Genomic DNA, 24,232 nt, shown 5'->3' with positions numbered 1-24,232 from the left:
TTTGCTTAATACATGCTTGCTTTACTATAAACTTATATATAAGTCAATTAAATTAAGAAAATAATTTGGGGAATAGAATTTCAAACAGAATAAAATGATGGCTCAATTTTCTGTGGCTCCCATCCTAAAACATTCTAGATATGGGTTTTCCAGTGATATTTGTATTCAGAAAGGCACTTTGTCTTAGGGGTTGCTTGGCTGGGAGGATAGATAGCAGGGTAAAAGCACTGACCTTGTATTAGGCACTATTAAAACTATATTTTACTTACCTTAAAACAAAAACTGCTCCATTGTTGGATGTGAGGGATAAACAATTTTGCCTTCCTATTTGCATATTGTCTTAGAATTTCAGAATTCCAAGAAATGAAGGCATTGACAGTGTTCATTGTGCCAGGTAACGTTTCACATGAGTTTTTCCTCGCTTGAAAGAGAGTGTGCTAAAAGCATTTTCAGGCCAGGAACAGACTTTGTATTGGCAATCAGGGGAAACTGTCAGATGCTTTCCAGGGTATGAAAAAGCACACCAAACAGCAAATTTGGATGCAGTGAGCCACATAGCACACCACTGTTAGATCATTGTTTTTAATCCACACATGCAAAATAAATACATACCCTTACTCATCAGAGCTGACAGTACTTCCTTATGAAAGAGGGTAGAAATTGTTAGAGAAAATATACACAAGTAAATCTTCACCTTGATTTATAACAGTAGCTGATAGCAGTAATTAAATGCAAAGCATATTTTCTCAAGAACATTCTGCAAACTGTCCACTCAAATTTGATCTCAAGAAAATGAGTTAATGGAGCTTTTATTTCTTATGCAGGATTCATCTTTCCAACTCAAAAAAAACAAGACAGTAATGAGTTCACCCAAGGAGAACTTGGATCCTATGAAACAGTACAAAGCCACAGAGTTTCTTAGACTCAAATTAACGCTCAAAACCATTTCTGAGGAGAAATGTTATCAAAATGATTGAAAAGGCACAGGGGAAAAAACCAAAACCATGTATCATGGATAAAAAGATATGAGATCAAATAACACAGCAAGCTCTGCTATTTCAGTCATCGCAGAACAGCTTCAAACAAGGCAATGAAGCTCAGAAAGAGGAAGGTCTGGAAACATGAGCATGAAGACAAGGTGTGGGGGAGGGAGGGAATAGGAGAGAGAGAGGGGGGAGGGAGAGGAAGAGAGAGAGAGAGGCAGACAGAGACAAAGGCACAGAGACACAGAGACACAGACAGACTGAAAGGTACACACTCAGAGAGAGAAACAGAGACAGAGACAGAGCAGAAAGACAGAGTCAGAGACAGAAAAAGAATGAGCAATTGCAATGGTTGAAAGGGTATTTTCCTACTATGTCATTCCCTTAATATCTTGAGTCCAGGTTCAATCTGAAAACATGAACAGCAAAACCTATCTGCTTAAAAGAGAAATGAACCTGATGAAAAGCATACGTTAATCAGCATTCCAGGAATAAGCTCCCCAATTTGAGTACTCCCAATTGAGTGCTTTTACTAAGTAAGCTTTCAATTCATTTAAATATGTTGGAAGTTGAAGCTTTGACAACATGCTGAGTACTGATTGAGCTATCTCCACCTGCATAGAGCATTTTCTGTCTGGATTCTTAGGCAGATTTCCACACTCCATCCCACCTTCTGCCAACATAACTGCTAATCAAGATATGTCTTTCCAGTGTGAAATTCTTTTGCCAATTAGAAGTACCTATAGCCTTTTACCTTTTATGTTTTAAAAGAATCAGGAAATAATAATAATTAAAGAATGCATGTCAGACTGAAGTTCATTTCTGCTAAGGAAATAACTATTAATCAGTTTCACCCCTCAAGGATGCAAGTTAAATTTTGGAAATTAGTAACCATATTCAGTGCTGTGGGTGTGTACCATACGCAACTCTGGATTTTCAATGGTTCATTTCTGTAGGCAGTGAAAATGTGACAAAAAGTGAAGTAATTGAGAGGAGAGGGTTTCCCCAGGTCACTAAAATTGCATTAAAATTCTAATAGCCTAGGTTTTCTTAGAAAATAGAAATATTTTCATGTTTATTATGTAGCATGAAATCAGGCAATCATTTTCAATATGCCCCATTTTTGCATAATGTGTGATATAAGCCACAAAGTGTTTATTGAACATAAGTTATATATAAGCACTATGTCAAAGAACTCTGAGATTATGGAATCCAGCACAGATTGTGTCCTGAAGGTGCTCCTTATTGAGTTTTTGGGAGCTCTGTGCAGCGTCTTAAACAGTACTGTGATGTGCTAGTGCTTTCGTCTTAAACATAAAGTTCTCCATTTCAAGTATTGGGACATATACCATGTCAGTTGTTGATTGCTAATAGAATGAAGTGAGCATAGATAATGGTAATAAATGTTCATAGCATATAATATCATAAATATGTATCCATTAAACACAGTTAGGAAAGTAATTTGGTCATGAGAAAATTTACAGTCACTTTAAAAAAATTCTTTTTAGTTATTGTTTCTATAAGCGTTATCTGATATTTTTTCTCTCTTTTTGAGTAAATGTGAAATGGCTATTTAACTTAGGTTGAACTTATAATGACTAAGGACTTTCCTTTGGCTTATGCCGTGTCAGCTCTCCAAGTTCATATTATCCTAAAATGTATACTGCTAAGATCCAGTATTCTATGGCTCCAGATGTTAAGTACTGCAAAATATGTTAGACCATTTTGGAGTTGACAACATTTGTCTTAGCCTCACTTAAAAAGGTCAATAGGATACGGTCTAACCTCCTGCTTCACTCTGTACAGTGTGAACAGTACATTCAAATTTGGTGTAACTTTTAGCCTGATGAGCAAGGTGTGGACAATACATCCAAGATATATTCTACCAAGTCCCCTCTTTCTCTGTGCTAAAGGCTATGGAGAATGAGACACTCTCTCTCTCTCTCTCTCTCTCTCTCTCTCTCTCTCTCTCTCTCTCTCTCTCTCTCTCTCTCTCTCTCTCTCTCTCTCTTTCTCTCTCTCTCTTTCTCTCTTTCTCTCTCTCTTTCTCTCTCTTTCTCTCTTCTCTCTCTCTCTCTCTCTCTCACACACACACACACACACAAACACACACACAACACATGCAAATCAAATGCTAGATCAGTAGTTTTTTGGGTTTTATTTGTTTATTTTTATTAGAAGACAATGAATCACTGCTAGTGACTCAGCTAAGGAACTGATGTTGATGGGAATGCTTGGCAATGTATTTGGGTGGGGCTTGGCTGTATTGAGAAGACAGTGGGGGAAAATATTTACAACAGTAGAGTGTAAGGCCCTTCTGAGAAAAACTAGTTACTGGCTGCATCTCAGTGCTTGAACTCTTGTGGAAAGGTGATAGGAGATGTGAGTTTTTTCTTTCCTTCTTTTTATTTTTTGAAATGACAGGGATCCTGCAGTTTAGAAAGCCAGTGTTCCACACCTTTAACTCATGCATGTCACCAGGCAAGGGCTCCTGTATTATTATCTCAGCAACGAGTCTGCCTCAGGCAGGTAGGCCAGGCAGTGCAATTAGATACCAGTTGAAATGCAGTCAGGGAGACACACTAATTGCTAGACTTCTCAGCTACTTATACCCTATATGGAAGAAAACTCATTTATGTTGCCAAGCTTAATCATCAATTAAATTCATATAAAGCTGTGCTTTCCCTTAAAAGTTTGTCTCCGTGCTCCCTTTCCATCCTGTCTCCACTTCTCCTCTGTCCTCCCTGCCTCTTCTTCTCTGTCTCCCTATCTTTCCATCCTGTCTCTTTTCCATGTCTCCCTTCCCCTCCCTTCCCCTTTCTTCTCTTCTCCCCTCCTTTCCCGTCTGCTTTCCTCCCCTCCCCTCCTTTTCCCACTTCTCACCTCTTCTTCCTTTCCCTCCTCCCTTTTCCTGTCCAATATGAAATTCAATATCTAAAGCAGGTTGGTCTGCTAGGTTAATGAGCTTATTTTGTAGTTTTATATTGTTTTCAAGACCATCATTGTGTCTTTAGAAAGACACAATGATGGGACATGCTGGGTAATTTAGGTCTAACCTGAGGTTTATGAGAAAAGCAGTTACAGAAACACAAACCTTAGGCTCTATTTAACAAAGACAGTCCGTTTCTAAATTGAGTTTCTTCAAAAAGTCTGTGATGTCTGGAAGTGCTCAGAGCTAAGGGCAAGGGAGTTGGCCAAGATGTAAATAGTCTTCAAGTACTCTATAACTTGTAAGGAAAGTGTGCCCATGAGGAGTACTATGGCACATGCCCCTTTCTGGACCTCAGTTGCTCTGGGCTTCAAGCCCTGCTGCTAGTTTAGCTAGGCTCCCCACAAGCTGGCAGTGGGAGCATCACCAATGCCATCTGCTTCCTTTGTAAGCCCAGTGTGAGAATGACTAGCATATTGGATCTATGAGATTAAGCAACATCATGAGTTACTGGGATCCCAAAGTTCTTTCACTTCCACATTTCTTCATGGTACAGTATATAATACCTGCTAGTACAAACACTCTGTTTCTCCTAAGATAAAGGTCAAAAGCCTGAGAAAAATATAAATACAATCATCATAATCCTTCCATTAGTTCAGAGTTGTCACTGGGGGAGAGAACCTTAGATATTTTGAGACAGTGTGTTGCTAGAAAGCACAGATAGCCCTAGATGCTATAATCCTCCTGCCTCAGGAGATTAATAGTTACCACCCACCACATTAGGTCTATGCTATGAGGAGATTGATCCTAAGATTTCCTGAATGCTAGATAAACATCAACCAACTGAGCTAGACACACCTGCCCCAAATACACCAATGGCACTAGTAAAGACTACATTGCATTACTTCTCATTCATTGTGCATCCTGGACTGTTAAGTATGACAGAAGAGGGAACTGGCATGACTGACTCTATGAAATCATTTACAAGAAGACTAGGTGCTATGAACTCTGTGCATATGATAGTGTCTAAAATATCAACCAATCCTCAAAATTAAGCAAAATCCACAAATATATATGGTTTGATTATTACTTGCTGAAAGTACTGTAAATATTGTCACAATAGATGTTTGTCTTAGATTTCTTATCTGGAAAGAGTGGCCAAACACTCTTTGAATTTGCTAAATTGATGTGTGGTAATAATGAAGTATCCAAACATAAACCACAAAAGAGTGTCCAGAATACAAGACAAATGTTTCGACTGTCAGTTCTTAGTCTGTCAACTACTTTGCGCTATTTACAGTTGACTATTCTTGCTGACAGTTATATGTTCTCCTCTTCCCTCTCTCTCCTCTCCCTCTTCTTCTCTTCCCCTTCTCTCTTTCCCAGACATAAACACAAAACACACACACACATACCCCACACATACACACACACACACACACACACACACACACACTGTGATGTTTTGTATATGTTTGGGCCAGGGAGTGGCACTATTAGGAGATGTGGCTCAGTTGGATTAGGTGTGTCTCTGTGGGTGTGGGCTTTAAGACCCTCATCCTAGCTTCTGGGAAGTCAGTTGTTCACTAGCAGTCTTCAGATGAAGATATAGAACTCTTAGCTCTGCCTGCACCATGCCTACCTAGATCGTGCTATACTCCCAACTTGATTATAATGGACTGAACCTCTGAACCTGTAAGCCAGTAAAATATTGTCCTTTATAAGACTTGCCTTGGTAATGGTGTCTTTTCACAGTGATAAAACCCTAACACACACACACACACACACACACACACACACACACACACACACAAACACACCTGATTGATGCTTTTTACTTCTTCACTCACTTAACATTAAGAATCTTAAGCACTTTCTCCACACCCTCTCCAACACCTGCTGTCTCCTGAATTTTTAATCTTAGCCATTCTGACTGGTATAAAGTAAAATCTCAGGGTTGTTTTGATTTGCATTTCCCTAATGACTAATGAAGTTGAGCATTTTTTAAGATGCTTCTCTGCCATCCGAAGTTCATCAGGTGAGAATTCTTTGTTTAACTCTGTACCCCATTTTTTAATAGGGTTGTTTGGTTTTCTGGAGTCTAACTTCTTGAGTTCTTTATATATATTCGATATTAGCCCTCTATCTGATGTAGGATTGGTGAAGATCTCTTCCCAATTTGTTGGTTGCCGATTTGTCCTCTTGATGGTGTCCTTTGCCTTACAGAAACTTTGTAATTTTATGAGGTCCCTCTGGAAATCAGTCTGGCGGTTCCTCTGAAAACTGGGCACCTCACTTTCAGAAGATCCTGCTATACCACCCCTGGGCATATACCCAGAGGATTCCCCACCATGTAATAAGGATGCATGCTCTACTATGTTCATAGCAGCCCCATTTATAATTGCCAGATGCTGGAAAGAACCCAGGTATCCTTCAACAGAAGAGTGGATGCAAAATATGTGGTATATCTACACAATGGAGTACTATTCAGCCATTAGAAACAATGAATTCATGAAATTCTTAGGCAAATGGATGGAGCTAGATAACATCATACTAAGTGAGGTAACCCAGATTCAAAAGGTGAATCATGGTATGCACTCACTAATAAGTGGATATTAACCTAGAAAACTGGAATACCCAAAACATAATCTACACATCAAATGAGGTACAAGAAGAAAGGAGGAGTGGCCCCTTGTTCTGGAAAGACTCAGTGAAGCAGTATTCCGCAAAACCAGAACGGGGAAGTGGGAGGACAGGGGGAGAGAAGAGGGCTTACGGGACTTTCAGGGAGTGGGGGGCTAGAAAAGGGGAAATCATTTGAAATGTAAATAAAAAAAATATATCGAATAAAAAAAAGAAATTAAAAAAAAAAGAATCTTAAGCACAATGACCACTGGATGGCACTTCCTTTGATGGCATGTTCAAAGATCACAAATTAGCATTCACATTACATGCTCTTTTATAGAATTAAATGCTAGTTGAAAGTAAATCACACTCTGAAAAATTTCATTTTACAATGAACATAATTTAATAGTACAAAAACCTGGAAAGTGATCATTAGGTAAAGTATGACATAAAATGGAAATAATCTACTTAATTGAGATGGACACACTGACTGGCATTCCATTCCCTTCTCACCTGTGGGATAACAGCACTGCTGATCCAATTTTATAGGATTATTTTGAGGGTCATTCAAGACATTATACAATAATTTACAGTGTTATCTCATTAAAATAGACAATACAATCAGAACATGTGTTTATTGGACCACTTTTGGTAATGAGCAAAATGCAAAACCCCTTCACAGGAGTTACATAGACAGTGGCGTATCCACACAGTAATTATTTGTGTCAATCAATAAGAATGTTTTCTAACTTCATCTTAGCTGAATGTCACATAAGTAATGTTGAGCAGAAAAAACTGCAGAGAAACAAGATGAACTGCATGCTTCCATTTATACTCAGCCTAAAAACAGGTTCAAGTGAATACACTGCTAAAAGTCAGCATGCCTAAGGGGGTTATAAACATGGGTGCACAGGTAGGGGAAGGTGGGTACAGTAGTTAGGTTCAGGTCCATCATCTTGATACTGGTCATGTGGAAACCTGTTCAGCTTAAATTTACATTAAAGATTGAAATCTCATTAAAGGTGTGATTATAATAAATTCATCTTTAAAGCTTTAATATCTCCAAATAATCTCCTTTTTAAAAAGTGTGTTATTTAAATAGTTTTTAAACAACTATTATGGAAATTTGAGTGAAGGGTATTTTTATGACTAGACATCTTTTTACATCTATTGGACAAGTTACTTTCATTTGTTTCTTAACCTTCCCTGAGGCTTATTTCTAGAAAGGTGCTTATACATTTGAAGAAAGAACTATTCCTTTTTATTATTTGGCAAATCAAAATTCTTCCATGACTTAGATATAATACAATAAAATGAAAACTATCTTATAAAGTAGGTTTAAGGAATAAGTTTTATTATCTTTATTGTAGAGTAAAAGATCTTTCTGTAATAGTAGTGTCCATGTCTGAAATTCTGACAAAGAAAAATCCAAATTGAAAATGATATCCATTGTCAAATAACATAAAAAGTCTTCCTGCTTCTATAGTATTGAATTTTTTTTAGACAAGGTCTTTATGGCTTCAACTTAAGTTTAGCTTAACCTCACAGCCATTGTCCTGCCTCAGTATTGAGATTATAGTTATGGACTGTCATTCCTGAGTTTTAATATTTCTAATGGAACTGAAAACAATAGATCTTTGATCAAAACCTTTTATTTTATGTAGCCAATACTTGCTCTTTCTATCCAGATATTTTCTGATAAAGTAATCAGTAAAACGTTATTCCAATAAAAAGTTTTGTTCTTGAAATATTATTTCAGTCCGTATGTAAATATAAACCAAGCCACATGACTGCTCATGTCCCAACATATCATTTCAGGGACACTTATAGGCACACCTAGACAATGGTTTGTTTGACACTATAACAGGTAGCTTTGCTGAGCTGCATAAAACGGCCATCTTTGTTACAGCTTTGAAGCTCCTGAATGAGTGGTGGAGTATGAACAGCAGACACTTAAGTGTCTAAAACTTCAAAGGAAGTATGACTAACTCAATGACATACAATTGCTCCAGGGACAGGGGCAAAAAAATAAAAGGCAGAAAATGCAATTCTTACATCTATTTTTTCCCATAGCAATTAAATGACAATGGTAAGTGAACAATATCTTTTCTAAAACTCATTTTGTAAGAAAATTACAATTCTAGTTAGAATTTCCCCTGAACACTTGTACAAATTCCACGCCAGCTTCAACTGCACTGCAGCAGCGGAGCTGCTTTGCTGGTCTCCAGGTGCAGGACTTCTCTCATTTTCCTCTCTGAGTCTTAGGTGCTCACTGGTTTTCTGCCCTGAACCTAATCTTTCCTTCCCCCACTGTTCCTATCATCCCAGTTCATTGAAACTTTCTAACTGCATTTATCTTTCTGTTTATCATGTGCTAAGTTTTTTACAAATACTTCTCTTTAATTACTACTGCATATATAATTATTACATATTAATATATACTACTAATAATATTATCAGTATAGAATTATTATATATTATAATATACACTATTAATATTATCAATACAAATTAGTATAAACTATAATACATACTAGTATACAGTATAGCATTAATAATAGTATTTATTATTATTATTATTATTATTATTATTATTATTATTATTATTAAGTCTTACTATGTAGCCATGGCTGAGTTGAGATGCCACAGGATCTGCTTGTCTTTGTCTCCTATTTACTAGTTAGTTTTAAAGGCATGAACTACCACATTGGCAAAACTGGTTTTTAAAATCCTTTTTATTTACATACATTTAAATCTCTAGGAATCTTAAAAATTATGCCATTTTAGAATACCCAACTGAAGAAGAACCATCACATCCCCTAGTCCTATTAAAATGTACATTCTGGAGAGGTATGTAAGACAGCACCTCTAAGAGGGAAAGGAGGCCACAGTCAAAGTCTTTGAAACAAATGGCTGAAAGTGAAACAGAGGAAGCAGTGCAGCAGGAGAAGCTGGGCACTGAAGCTGGGGCAGAGACAAGTTCAGAAAAAGCAGTGGCTGTAGATGGAGCCCTACGCGCTGTGTGCCAGACAGATGTCCTCGGACTTACACAGGCACATAAGCAGAGACTGCAAAGTACCTTACAGTGGGGCTAAGTGAGAATACAGAAGGTTCCTGTCACTCCAGTACATGGATTCTCTAAAAGCCTTGGAACATTGACTCGTGTGTTAGTGACTCTTATTGGTTGTAATTAATGGAAACACAGGGCCTCATTGCTCTAAGCTCTGAGTTTACATGTCCACCTAAAAACACTTTGTCTAATATATCTTGTTAATTCATTAATCTGAACTCATTGCAGATAATACCACAACTCAAGCCTGAACCTGGCTATTCTGAAAAAACATTGCAATGCCCTGTCAAGTTCAGGGGCATTAGTCAACACCTCTGCACTGGCCTCACAGGCACACACAAACACACACACATACACATACACATACACACACACACACACACACACACCACACACACACACACACACACACACACACATGCACGCACAGGCACACACACGTGCACATGCACACACATGTGCATGCACACACAAACACACACTCACATGCATGATGATTCTTAAGCACTTAATAGGCTGTTGGTAGGATGCTTATTTAGAGTTGAGAGTGGACTGTGAATAAGAAAAGTTTGACTTTATATCAGAACAGGGGCTTTTGAAAAGACAACTTCTGTAGCTCAAATGTTAATTTTGGAGTTACAAGTAAATTCTTGTGAGGAAGAAAATGTGCAAACACATAATCACATAATTTTACATGTATACATGCCTTGCTTGCATTTGCATGTGATCATCCTGTGCATGCCTGGTCTCCAAGGAGCCAGAAGAGACTCCTAGACCTGGAGCTAAGAGTGGCCGTGGGTGCTAACAACTGAACCTGGGTTTTCTGCAAGAACAGTCAGTGCTATTAATCACATAATCATCCCTTGTTGGAATCAAAAAAATATGTCTGAGTAGTAGACAACAGAGAAGTCTCAAAGGAAAAATACGTGGGCCTAGGTGCTGAGTTTATGAACAAGAAAGAAAGCATTAGATTGTCACAGGGATTTAAGTTTCACAGTTAAAAACAGGGATCAAAGTAAGATACACACTCAAAATGATGTGTAGTATTGAAACTGATTGGCTGTAGTTCAGCAGGGTTGATCTCTTTTACCTAGTTTAAAACAGACTGCATCTACGCAACAGAAATGCTAAGTTTCTGGTCCTACAATAGCTTCTCTACTAAGGGTCAGAAATTCTGGGCCCTTAGAGGGCAATGTTTCTTCTTCATTCAACCCTTCAACATCCTGTTTGTGGCTTTGTTGCCAGAAGATGGTATAAAATGCTGCATCTTGGTGGGTTTTGTTTGTTTGTTTGTTTTGTTTTTTAACAATACAACATTTCGGTTTCTGCTATTCATCACATAGCTTAAAAACATATTTACAAATTTCTTCACTAAACTTTTCATGGAAATATGCAAAACACTTTCCCTGACTCTTCAGAACTCTGCTCTGTCTCCCAGTTTTACTTTGGTCTATGGTTTTCCTGCTGCTTACACTGTCCTGTCCTTTGCCTAATGCCATGTCTGGCAATAAACAACCTGCACAACATCTCCTTCAGGACCCTGCTCAAGATACGCTCTGTCAACACTCACACAACCACATTCTGGTCCTGCAATAGGAAGGAGAGTGGCTCTCACTTCCCACGGCAGTGCGCAAATGCACATGATGTGCAGCCAAAGTTAAAGAAAGGTCCCAGATCGGCAAGCCATTGTCTCATTAGTGTCTAGGAAGATACACAGAATACAGCAAACACTAAATCTGTGCTTATTAAAAAATAAAAACAAATGAAGGAAAAAATCCAACAGCTTTAGCATTGGCCTTTCTCATAGGTGGCACGATGCCCTTACCTTCCATACCTTTTCTGGAAGCCTCTACTAAGTGCACACACACTAGCTTGTCAAATATAGCTTGGCAGATATCAGTCTCAAATCTACCTTCTTCTAGTTGTATCATGCTGATACAAGCCTATTTTTTCTGTAATATTGGGTTGTGCCCAGTAATGACATCTATTATGGGGTAAAGTGTGTCAAGGTAAGATGAGGTCATTAGGGTGAGTCCTGATCTAAACTGCCTGCTGCCCTTTATAAATCAAAGTGAGGGCACACAGGCAGAAGAGAAATGCAATGGAACATAAGGAGAATACAGGCATTTATAGCCAAGACAGAGGGCTGGGCAGTACTGCAGAGGTCTCAAAGTGAATTCAGTCTGCGAGTACATTGGTTTGTTATATGTGGACAGTGGACAGTGAGGAGCCACACTTGCATTGTAGAAGGGAATCACATTTAATTAGCAAACCTCTAGCAGCTTAATACTAAACTGCAATCTCCTCGGACCCAGTTTTATAATACTCATCTTTTCTCATTTTGCAATTTCCAGCTATTGAGATTTCAATAATCTGCTAGTAGTTGACTGTCATTCATTTGGTCTTACATCCTACAACCAGCAGAAGCTTGGAGGTCTTTATCTCCTCTTTCAGAAGGAGAGCAAAGGTTTCTCATGCCACCCCATCTATGGACTCTGCATAGCACATGTCGTCTGCTATGTCCTGAGCATGATGACCCCTTTCAGTTCATTATTTGCACAGGCTTCTCCCATTATATACCCACCTGAAATCACACCCCATGTCTTTATTTATCTTCATGTCATTTCAATTAAGGAGGCATGTTTATGTATTTGTTGTATGTCATACTACTATGTAATAGAAAAGAAATGTTTTTTGAACATTTCTTGGTTTTCAGGCCTCTCCAGAGCTACCTTTTGGAAGCTTACTATGATATGATCGTGTTATTTTGTATTATACTCTTAGTATATTTAAGTTGATTATCAAATATTGATAAAATCAAATATTTTTACTTTATTAATAACCAAATGGAGTCTTAAAACAATAAAAACATTAACATAAAATGTGAACATATAATGGATCTCAGATAAATTTAATCTGTTCTATGATTTCTCCATGTGAATTCCTACCCACAGTATCAGGTCCAAATCAAGTACACCTTGTTAATAAAATCTCTAATCACCTCAGAGAGAAACACCAGTGACATCTCAACTTTTATTTATTATTCCAGTTTATATTTTATGCCTCTACACAGCTACTGTCAAATTTCTAGTAGAGCTTGCATTTTTTAAATGCTGAGGTTTGCAAATACAAAGTGTCCTTTCATTGGTGGATGATTTACCAAATAGTCTTAAGTGCAATGCTCAGAAAGAGAATGACAAGACCATGTGGGTTCTACCTGAGATGAAGCTGGGATGGACCCTTTTTTGGTGACATTACTGCAAAGTAGAAGAAACTTTTATAACCTAGGGTCTAATTGGAGAAAACATTCTATGCTAACTTTTAGTATAGATTTTTTTAATGGAACTTTGAAGGTTACAGAGGGTTATTTTCTTATCCCAAACCTTCCTGACATCAGAAAATGAGCAGATTTTCTCAGACACCTGCTTCCAACCAGGATGTTCAGCCTTCTTTCTGGCCTAGGGCTCATGGATTGACAGCTCCGGAACCAGGAGACAAACACACCTCACTTGCTCTAAGGTCTTATTCGGGAATATTTTCTCACAGATACGAACAAATCATGAAACAGAAGGTGAACTATAAAATATGATTTTTTTTGTTACAGAGAAAGTCTAGGCTTTCATAGTGGATTAGTCATTTGATAAACTCAAGATCAAAATTCTCTCTTTTTTCTTAAATTCACACGGCAAAATCTATATTAAAATTCAACTGGTATTAATTGTCTAGTTTTTAATGATTTGTATTCTGTTTCAAAATGCTAATATCAAAGGACACCTTCTAAGTTGGATTCTTATGCAGAATTTTAGGTGTCAATGGAATGAAAGTAGAACAATGAAGGGAAGAAGTTCATCAATTTGACCCAGAAAGCTAAAAGGAGTATGAGAAAGTATGTAATGAAATAAGCAATTCTATCATAAATGAAATTAAATACTTAACTATGGTAAAAGAGGCAAGGAGAAAATTAAACACTTAACTATGGTAAAAAAAAAAAAAGGTGAGGATCTTTTACAAGGTGATCGCAAACATTTTCAGGTGCAGCAAGGCCGTCTGAATCCCTATAGGCTAACTGCTTCTTTTCCTGAGTTTTCTTGCATCTAGTCAAGGGAGCAGATATAACTAACATTTTGTAGACATAGTATATCATCACGTTGTGTGGCCATCCCTTTGCAGAGTTTCAATTAAATCTTCATTGTTTGTCTTAGCACAGATTGCTAGGGCAGAAGTGTTTCGTGGAATCAGTTTGCCTTGGAAATCAGAGTCTGAATCTAGTAAATATTTCCCCAGAAACATAACTTAGCTTGCAGTAACAACATCAACAACACAAAGGGATAAGCTGCGCACTTGTGAATCCATTCTTGAGCTTGCTAGATTCATTCAGCTCAACAGAACTTTGAAAACACATAAGGTTTCTGAAAGTTGTCCTGGCCAAGTGCCTAAATATATACAAGTACAGACATTCCTAGTAATTAGCTGGCCAATCTGGGGCAAATGAGCAAGCTATTCTCTCTGCCTCCTTCATTAGTGTTAATGAGAGTTGTGCAGCTAATCCTTTCTTTATTTAGTTTTCATATCCTTAGTGGAGTCCATTCCAAAGTATTTGCTTTTGTGTACTTTGTACCACCTGGAATACTACTTACCTCACTTATGAAGGATTTGGCTGTGGCGGGATTCATAACAAGGATGGCTCTTCTAAGAGTGTCTCGATAGCGATTCAGCTCCTCTATCCTCATGGTGTCAAAGAGCGTGGTGATCATTTTATTGATGTTGTTTTCCACCTTTTGAAGGGCAACATCCATTCCCTGCTGGGATACTTTGTCCAAAAATTCCTGTATTCCACGGATATCTAGGAACATTACAACACAGAAGCAAAAACGTCCTTTTACTTCTTAGCAGTTAATTCTTCAACAGGCATGGTTTTCTTAGATGTATTTATGATTTGGTTTAATTAATTCCTTTATATGTAAAACCATTAGAATTATTCCAAAGGGATTCATTTCTATCCACTTATCATTCTAAAGTATTTAAATAGTGGGAAAAGTTGGTACACCTGATAAAAAGGGATGGAAAAACAGGTTCACTTCCAAAAGACAGGGCTACTTTCTCAGCAGTGAAGAACAAACTGAAACAATCTAGACTAACTCCTTTTAACAGCTTTGGTACTGCATCTCTGGGTTTTCATGGTAAAAATTATATATGTGTGTGTGTGTGTGTGTGTGTGTGTGTGTGTGTGTGTGTGATTCAATTTTAGCCTAGCTCATAAATGAATTTAAGGTTACCTCTTCAGACAGGGAAGTGTTACAGTTGCACTGGTGGCTAATTAAGGGAAAGGTATTTTATCCTGATGAAGCAGAAAGAATCTGTCTCTGGGCTGGGTAGAGACCTTATATTTGAAGCTACACACAAGATTATTCAGTTCATCTGCTTATTCTCTCAGTCTAGACAACACCTTAAGAAAGAGAGATTCACCTATTGCCATAAGACAAAGATGAGTAGAAAAATTATCACCAAAATGAGAAAATGTAGGTAATCCAGGTCCTGTGTGTGGCACAAGTAAGGGCTGACAGGACTCTGTTCCATCATTCCAAACCTTTCAGCTTTAAAATCTATAACTTCATTTTTCTTTCCTTTGTCTTTTTCTTTTGGATGCTAGACAGAGCTTAAGTATGCTTTCTCAGGTACTTTTGCGGCTCTCCCTTTTGCCGTGTACCTGTTTGCAGAACCTCCATGAATAACACAAAGTCCAAGCTTTGTCTGTTTCTCCTTTCCAGAGGCTTGCTCTGTGCAAACACAGATTTTCAGCTTTACCACCCCAGAGTTTTTCTTTTAAATACTAATAATATTTTCTTTGTGCTTCAAAAACAGACAAAATACACCCTATTTGCTCTCCATTTTTATATCACAGAAATTCATTTATTTCACTTATTATAATCCAGTCACAAAATGTATTACCATTATCACTAAGAAGAAATTATGTTAGATCAATTAGAAGGGAAATAAAAAATAAGTGACATTTAAAGAGTGAAATAATATTGTTAATGACAGATGAATTTGAAACACATTTCTCAAATCATCATTAAATTAACATTTATATAAATTGAATACTTTAAGATGTTTCTAAGAGTCTCAAGTCACTCAGTGTTTACATCAAAGAAACTTCATGCTCTCTTGCTGCTTGCCCTCTTGCTCCCCCTCTCTCCATGTGGTCATGGCTGGCCTCTACTTCTCTACCTTCTCTCTGTGTGTGTTTCTCTGTCTTTCTCTGCCTCTACTACCTTCTTAACTCCACTCCCCATGCCCTGAATAAACTCTATTTTATAGTACAAAAAAAAAAAAAAAAAAAACTTAATGGGAGATGAAGAACTGGAGCTAGCCTCAGGGAAGGGAGAGGCTCTCACTACCCAACAAGGATGACTTTAGCCAAAATGTATGCAGCGAAGGAGAGATAGAACCTGTAGAGATTAACTCCAGCAGACTGGCACAGCACACATTTGTGGGATGGGGCCACCAACCCATCTCAAAATTTCTAACCCAGAAATGTACCTGTCCAAAGGAAAGACAGGGACAAAAAAAATGGAGCAGACACTGGAAGAAGGGACATCCGGGAACTGCCCCATCTGGGGATTCATCCTGTCTGCAGACACCAAAACTCTAATACTTTTGCTGTTGCTAAGAAGTGCTTGCTGACAGGAACCTGGTGTGGCTGTTCCTTGGGAGCTTCTGCCTGCTACTGACCAATGCAGATGTGGATGCTTGGAGTCAAGCATCAGACTGAGCTTAGGGACCTGAGACCCCAGTCAGGACCTGGCAGAGGACTGGAGGAGCTGACCAGCTGACCGGGATTGCAACCCCATAGGAAGAACAATGTTAGTATCAATGCTCCCAGAGACTACACCACCAACCAAGGAGTGTACAGGGAGGGATCCATGGCTCCAGATACATAGGTAGCAGAGGATGGCTTTGTCTGACATCAGTGGGAGGGGAGGCCATTGGTCTTGTGGAGGTTTGATGCTCCAGTGTAGGAGGATGCTGGAGCAGTAGAGCAGGAGAGGTAGGGTGGGTGGAGGAGCACCCTCACAGGGGCAAGGGGAGGGTGGGAGGGCAAATGTAGGATGGGGGATTTTTGGAGGGGTAACCAGGAAATGGGAGATTAATTTAGATGTAAATGAATGGAATGATTAATAAAAGAAAGAAAGAAAGAAAAAGAAAGAAAGAAAGAGAAAAAAGAAAGAAAGGAAGGAAGGAAGGAAGGAAGGAAGGAAGAAAGAAAGAAAGAAAGAAAGAAAGAAAGAAAGAAAGAAAGAAAGAAAGAAAGAAAGAAAGAAAGAAAGGAAGAAAGATTTAACTCTGAGTACCTAAGAGTAGATATTTTTCTTCAGGATTAAAGAGGTAGCATCATGCACATAAACAAACAAAAATGAAACTATATTGCAAGATTTTGAATGTATGGTGGCCTTAAAGGTTCATCAAATCAAATTCAAATATGAAAATGTCTAAAAAGTGGTCAAATAAAAAGTTCGAGGCTCATTTCATACTTTAAATAAAGGAAATAAATACAATATCAAAAAGTAATTATCAATAGTTAAATATAAAAGCTTAAATATAATCAAATGCCCAAAATGTTATAATTAATTTTCTCCTAACATACTTGATGCTTACAATAGAGGTCTAAACTAGTAAATATGACTGAAATTTCTATCTAGCCAAAGAAATGTCAGTATATATGATTTATTTTTACTAGTTGAAAAATTATATTTTTTATTTTTTCCCAAAGCATAAACATTTTAAAGCTAAAATAATTGGTTAAGAATCAGAAATAAGGTACTTAACACCAATGGACTTTATATCAAAATTTCTCATTGTATATGTTTGCATTCATGCAAAATTTGCCTCTCAAGTGGTATAATTAATTTGAAAAGAATAGGTAAGCCCACAGGACAAGGAATAAATAACTCCAAATACAGAAACTGGTATTTATGCACAATAAAAGTGTGTATATTTGCCAAGTTACAAATTAATTGTTAAAATCTGTACTTTCACTATTGATATATTTATTTTAAAACTTCACCTTAGTGATGTGTTCTTCTCTGTGATAACTCACTCTCTATACATTCTACCTTCCAGTATGCATTCCTAACTATATTAGAAGTCTCAGCTATCAGCATTAAACTGATTAAAAAGATGAAAGACACAGTGGGCACAGCATAGCAAGGGGCAAAGAGCAAGTGTAATGGAGGCCACACAGCCAAGTCTGGAAGTGTCTACTACTATTGCAACACCAACAGTGGACTGAACAGAGTTAACTCTAATGTGGCATGCACACCCAGGTCTAAGCTTGATATCAGTATTATGGATCTCAGGTGTCTCCACAACTTTTATGTCAATCACAATCACTTGAAAGAGTCAAAAATTCAAAAGCCTGAGATTATCTTAGAACCCAGAACATAATTTTGATTTTTCATTGTAACATTTTATTTTTTATTTGAATAGCTTGCAACTTTACATAAATAAAACATAAAGCCAAAAGTACATAGAAAAGGATTTGAGATTTTCTAGATGACACAGTCTGAAATTTGATTCTAAAAGTACAATTTTGGTGTACCTTCTCTCTTATACTTTAAAAAAAAAAGTCATTTAAAAAATATTTAGCCAGTATGTTGGGGTATCCAGGACTTGCTGTGGTGGGAGAAATGTGTTCTGATGATGCCAAAGTATGGTGGCTTCTGTTGCTTATGGTCTTGTATTTGCCTCTAGGCACCTGGTTATCTCTGGTGTTAACTGGCCTGGGTGTCTCTGTCTGACCCTGCCTCCTGTGTCCCTGGGTTGCTGCAGGTCTCCTGTGAGACCTGTAGCCATGGCTGGAGCAGATCTCCTGGGAGGCCTTCAGACTGAAGGGTCTTCAGAGGGCATGCACACTGATGATCTGTTGACCTGGCTGCAGAAGATCACCTAGAAGACATTCAGACTCCAGGGTCTGTTGCCTGGATGTAGCAGCTCTCTTGAGAGGCCTCAGACTCTAGGGTCTTAAGGTGCAGGCTGCAAGAGAGGTGGAGTTTGAGGGAAGGGGATGAGTCCTGAGTCCACTGGGCTCCTTGGAGGGTGGGAGGGGTTCCAGCTGCTGCAGTTATTTGAGGTTATTTGACAGGCTTCCTTACCCGTTGCACTGGCTGCAGCAGATCATCTGGGAGGCCTAGAGACTGTGAGGCCTGGTGTGACCTCAGTGGGAGAAGACTACTCCTCCAGAGACTTGAGGACACAGGGAGTGGGAAGGCTTGGTGAAAGGTGGGAATCCTCTTGAAGACATGTTCGGGCAGGGGAGAAGGAATGGGATGAGGAACTGCAGGAAGGCTGACCAGAAGGGAGGCAATGCCTGGACTGTAAAAATAAAAGTAATTGTGTGTGTGTGTGTGTGTGTGTGTGTGTGTGTATGTGTGTGTGTGTGCATGTTACTAAATATTGAAGAAAAGGAACATATAAATATTCAGTTATTGCAGGCCAGGGAATCCTTTGGGTATATGCCCAAGAGAGGTATAGCAGGGTCCTCCAGAAGTGTCATGTCCAGTTTTCTGAGGAACCGTCAGACTGATTTCCAAAGTGGTTGTACCATCTTACAGCCCCAGCAGCAGTGGAAAGACACATGCTCCACTATGTTCATAGCAGCCTTATTTATAATAGCCAGAAGCTGGAAAGAACCCAGATGTTCTCCAGCTCCATCCATTTGTCTAAGAATTTCATGAATTCATTGTTTCTAATGGCGGAATAGTACTCCATTGTGTAAATATACCACATTTTTTGTATCCATTCCTCCGTTGAAGGACACCTAGGTTCTTTACAGCTTCTGGCTACTACAAATAGGGCTGCTACGAACATAGTGGAGCATGAGTCCTTATTGCATGCTGAAGAATCCTCTGGATATATGCCCAGGAGTGGTATAACAGGGTCCTCAGGAAGTGACATGCCCAGTTTTCTGAGAAACCGCCATACTGATTTCCAAAGTGGTTGCACCATCTTGCAATCCCACCAGCAGTGGAGGAGTGTTCCTCTTTCTCCACATCCTCGCCAACACCTGCTGTCTCCTGATTTTTTGACCTTAGCCATTCTGACTGGTGTGAGGTGAAATCCCCGGGTTGTTTTGATTTGCATTTCCCTAATGATTAATGATGTTGAACATTTCTTAAGGTGTTTCTCAGCTCTCCGAAGTTCTTCATGTGAAAATTTTTTGTTTAGCTCCATACCCCACTTTTTAATGGGGTTATTTGTTTCTCTGGGTTCTACTTTCTTGAGTTCTTTGTATATATTAGATATTAGCCCTCTGTCGGATTTAGGGTTGGTGAAGATCCTTTCCCAGTCATCATACTAAGTGAGGTAACCCAGTCTCAAAAGATCAATCATGGTATGCACTCACTGATAAGTGGATATTAGCCTAGAAACTTTGAATACCCAGGACATAATCCACAAATTAAATGATGTCCAAAAAGAATGGAGGAGTGGCCCCTGGTTCTGGAAAGACTCAGTGCAAGAGTATAGGGGAATTCCAGAACAGGGAAGTGGGAAGGGGTGAATGGAGGAACAGGGGGAGGGAAGAGTGCTTATGGGACTTGTGGGGAGTGGGGACCCAGAAAAGGGGAAATCATTTGAAATGTAACTAAAAATATATAAATAAAAAAAAGAAAAAAGAAAAAAAAAGAACCCAGATGTCCCTCAATGGAGGAGTGGATACAGAAAATGTGGTATATTTACACAATGGAGTACTACTCAGCAATTAAAAAAAATGAATTCACGAAATTTTTAGCCAAATTGTTGGATCTGGAAAATACCATCCTAAGTGAGGTAACCCAATCACAAAAGAATACACATGGAATGCAATTTCTGATAAGTAGATATATTAATTAGCACAGAAGCTCTGAATACCCAAGGCACAATTAGCATAACAAATGACTCCCATGAAGAAGTAAGGAGAATGTCCTGATCCTGGAAAGGCTTGATCTAGCATTGGAGGGGAGTATCAGGACAGAGAAAAAGGAGAGAAGTGATTGGAGAATGGGTGGAGAGAAGAAAGTTTATTGGACATATGTGGAGTGGGTAACTGGGGAAGGAGAAATCATTTGAAGTGTAAACAAATAAAAATATATAATAAAAAATAAATAAATATTCAGTTAAATAGTGCATTCAGTGTTTTAAAGTAAGGAGAATATCACTAATGATGCTCTCTTCAATGACACAATACACAAAATATGTTTAGAAGGAATCAGCACATGAAACTACAGTATAGAGAGAGGCCAGTATCAGCCACAACAAATAATTGAGGTTTCTTTGCAAAATTATATGGTTCCCCAAAGAGTGAAGAGGCAGTGATCTTAAGAGGACAAGGGAGAGAAGAGGATAGCCTGGGAGTGCAGAAGGATGATTTCATAGGAAGAACCCAGCATTTCAAGAACCAGCAGGACTCCTGGGCAGCTGCTGCCTGAGGCCAAGTTGTCAGAGACATCTACCTGGAGACAGGAAGCAGATGTCACAAACAGAGCCTCTGATTTTATTTCCAATAAAAATGTAATGTATTGAAATTTTTAATTAGAGGATGGACTTAAGTGGAAGGTAAGCTGTCTATGGAGAAAAAACGTAGCATACACCTGCTATGTAGATGCTATGGTGCAAACTGAGCTTTAAGTGATTTTTTACATAGTTTTTAAATGAATATAAATATTTTTAAAGGTTTATTTATTTATTTTATATGTTTGAGTATACTCTTATTCTCTTTATACATGCCAGAAGAGTGCATCAGATACCATTACAGATGGTTGTGAGTCACCATGTGGTTGCTGGGAATTGAACTCAGGACCTCTGGAAGAGCAGTCAGTGCTCTTAACTGCTGAGACATCTCTCCAGCACTGTATATAGTTAATTTTAGGTTTTTTTTTTATCATAAGGTAAGTAGCTTTCCACATTGCTGCTGTGTCAGAAAAGAATTTGTGATCTCAGAATTTTGGTTGTGACTCCACAGCTATGGACCTACAAATACAGATTACTAAGAGTGTGTGAAAAATGTTCCTGATACGTACATGAAGAAATAGTTATTGTATAAGTATCTTCAAAGATCAAATTAGCAAATGTGTATGTTTGTCTATTTGTGAGTGTGTGTGTGTGTGTGTGTGTGTGTGTGTGTGTGTGTGTGTGTGTGAATATATGAGGCAGAATGAGGAGGATAAAATGAATGAGGATTTGACTGATGAAACACTACTGCTCTGCCCTCCATTAGGCAAGATCCCTTCACATTTATCGATGGCTAGCCACTCCAAAGAGCACCCAAGCCAGGGCAGACTTCTGTTATAGAAGAATAGAGCAGGAAGTGCTTTCCTCATTTGAGGGTGATACAGCTGATGATGAGCAGCCATGGGAACATGTGAGCAAAGACGCCTCCAAATCATGCTATTAGCAGCTGTGTATAAAAGATTCATTAAAAGAAAGAGTAGGCCTTTGGGTTTGTTAATTAAACATGAAAGTAATCAACCATCCCAATTATTCCCCCACATTATCTTCATTCTGATTTCATTAGTCATTGAGCTAAGTTCCAAAAGTTGCAGAAATAAAAGCACATGGTTTTCGACCTCATGGAGCTGCTAGACTGATTGCACCTGTCAGTTGGGACTATTTATTGATAACAGAATGCTTCCCAGCTGCTATTATCCCTGCTTACCAGATAAATACATAATAGCAAGTGTTAGACAGCTCATCAACTGAGTTATTAAACATAAGATTATGGGCAAAGGTAATTTCCCTTAGGTACCACAAAGGGAGCTGTGGCCAGCAGAAGAGTGATCTCTTCTCCTGGGTGTCCGCATCCTAAGCCTACATCGTAATCTGTAGATATGGTAAATCACATTCCTAAGAGGGATCAAACCTGAAGGTGTTACTGATCCTGTGAAATCAAAATAGAAAGATAAACTCTATAATTTGTGTGAGGACCCAAAATTGAAAGATAGAATCAAAGGAGAAGAGACAAAGATGGGTGAAGGGTTGGAGAAGGCGATGTGGATGTTTGGTCTCAGGAAGAAGTAAAGGAAGGCAGACATCTTTGGCAACTGCACAAGGAAGAGAAATGTAGTCTTCCCAGAATGAGGGGAAGGGTCCATGCTTTGACTGTACCTTTGATTTATGACCCCTAACCCCATGACTGATGCCAGACTTCTGATTCATGCAGACAGGTTTTGACCCTCCAAACTTGTGATATCCTCTGGTACCAGCAGTAGCTATCAATACAAATCAGCATGATTAAAATTAATGTCTACAGAATGTAATTACAATATTATCTGGAAAAATTTCTTGGACTCTGAAGACTCTGAAATTCTCCAGATAGAGTGAGCCCAAGATTGTCGTTCAGAGAACAGTCTAGGAAATAGTTTTTCCCTTTGTGTCACAGACTTGAAAGAACCATAAAGACTGCAGATGATTTCTTCTCCTAGTAAATATAAGTGGCCCACATGTTCTGCAGCATTTGCTGGTGGTCAGCACTTAACCAGTCGACCTGTGTCCCTTAGTGGGTGTAGACAGCACTGTTCTCAGATGCGTATTACAGTGGCCAAGGAGTCCCTACTTCATTGTGGTACTTCCCTCTCAGTCATGAAGTCTAAAGCTCTAGTTTTAATTTTCAGGTGGAAAATGACCCTTTAAATCACTTCTAGTCAACCTTCCTTTTATTCTTTCAGGAAACAATGTCTAGGTGTAGGGGGAATGCACTGCATTTGAGGTCAGAAAAGCAGGCTGGGGTCAGTGAGTTGCTTCTACACAGCTCTCTTCACTTTGAATCATGTTTATAATTGATGTCTTCTATTTTAATTTTCTCACTTTCTGCTGTATTCACAGAGCAAGAGGCCATTTTTTGTACTTATGAAATAACCCTGGCTTCCTCCTTTGTCTTCACATGTGTCCAGCCTTCTTCACTTGACTCCAGATGACCCTATGCATGAGTCTGGGGGTCTTAGGAAAGAACTGAAATTTGACTAAAGTCATAAGGTAAATGAATGGCTTTTCTTGTATTCTGAGTTGTAATGAGGTAGTTTAAGCATTACAAGAGTAGGAGGATCTAGTCAGACAAGTGAAACAGAAAGGCAGTTTGTTCCCTACACTTAACAAAACTCCACCAGTCAACTACAAATTAAATGAGAAGGAAAATGGTTAGAGGAAGAGGCAGAAGGAAGGGAACTTTTACTTTTAATACTTAATGTTTGACCCATTACATACATATATGCAAACCACACACACACACACACACACACACACACACACACAGAGAGAGAGAGAGAGAGAGAGAGAGAGAGAGAGACAGAGACAGAGACAGAGACAGAGACAGAGAATTTGGTTATGAGGAAGAGATGGTTGTCTTCATGTTTACAGACAGAACAAACAGAAACTTAAATAATAATTTACTTGATCATGCCTGATGAAGGCAAAGTAATAAAGCAGAAAAAGAGTCAGGGAAATATGAACTTTCATACACATGGAATCCAGAGTATTATTTTATTTCACTCAAGTACTCTTTTTCTGATAAAGATGAACATGGCTGTGGCTAAAATAGGAAGGCAGTTATTTAAGCATCAGATTTCAGTGTAATGCACATTTCAATTATCAAGA

The 24,232-nt window shown here is 38.5% G+C and overlaps 1 protein-coding gene across 3 annotated transcripts in view; it reads right to left on the bottom strand.

The window, feature by feature from the left end:
* Nucleotides 1-24,232, bottom strand: part of Grid2 (glutamate ionotropic receptor delta type subunit 2) — a 1,574,882-nt gene that overhangs the window by 839,160 nt on the left and 711,490 nt on the right. For all 3 annotated transcript variants that reach the window (XM_052173841.1, XM_052173840.1, XM_052173842.1), the window contains one exon: nucleotides 14,245-14,450. In XM_052173841.1, the coding sequence (XP_052029801.1) occupies nucleotides 14,245-14,450 (206 nt within the window). The remainder of the gene's footprint in view (nucleotides 1-14,244; nucleotides 14,451-24,232) is intronic.

Source organism: Apodemus sylvaticus, chromosome 2 (genome assembly GCF_947179515.1).
Source record: "Apodemus sylvaticus chromosome 2, mApoSyl1.1, whole genome shotgun sequence".
NCBI lineage: Eukaryota > Metazoa > Chordata > Mammalia > Rodentia > Muridae > Apodemus > Apodemus sylvaticus.
This window is presented reverse-complemented; position numbering and strand designations above follow the sequence as displayed.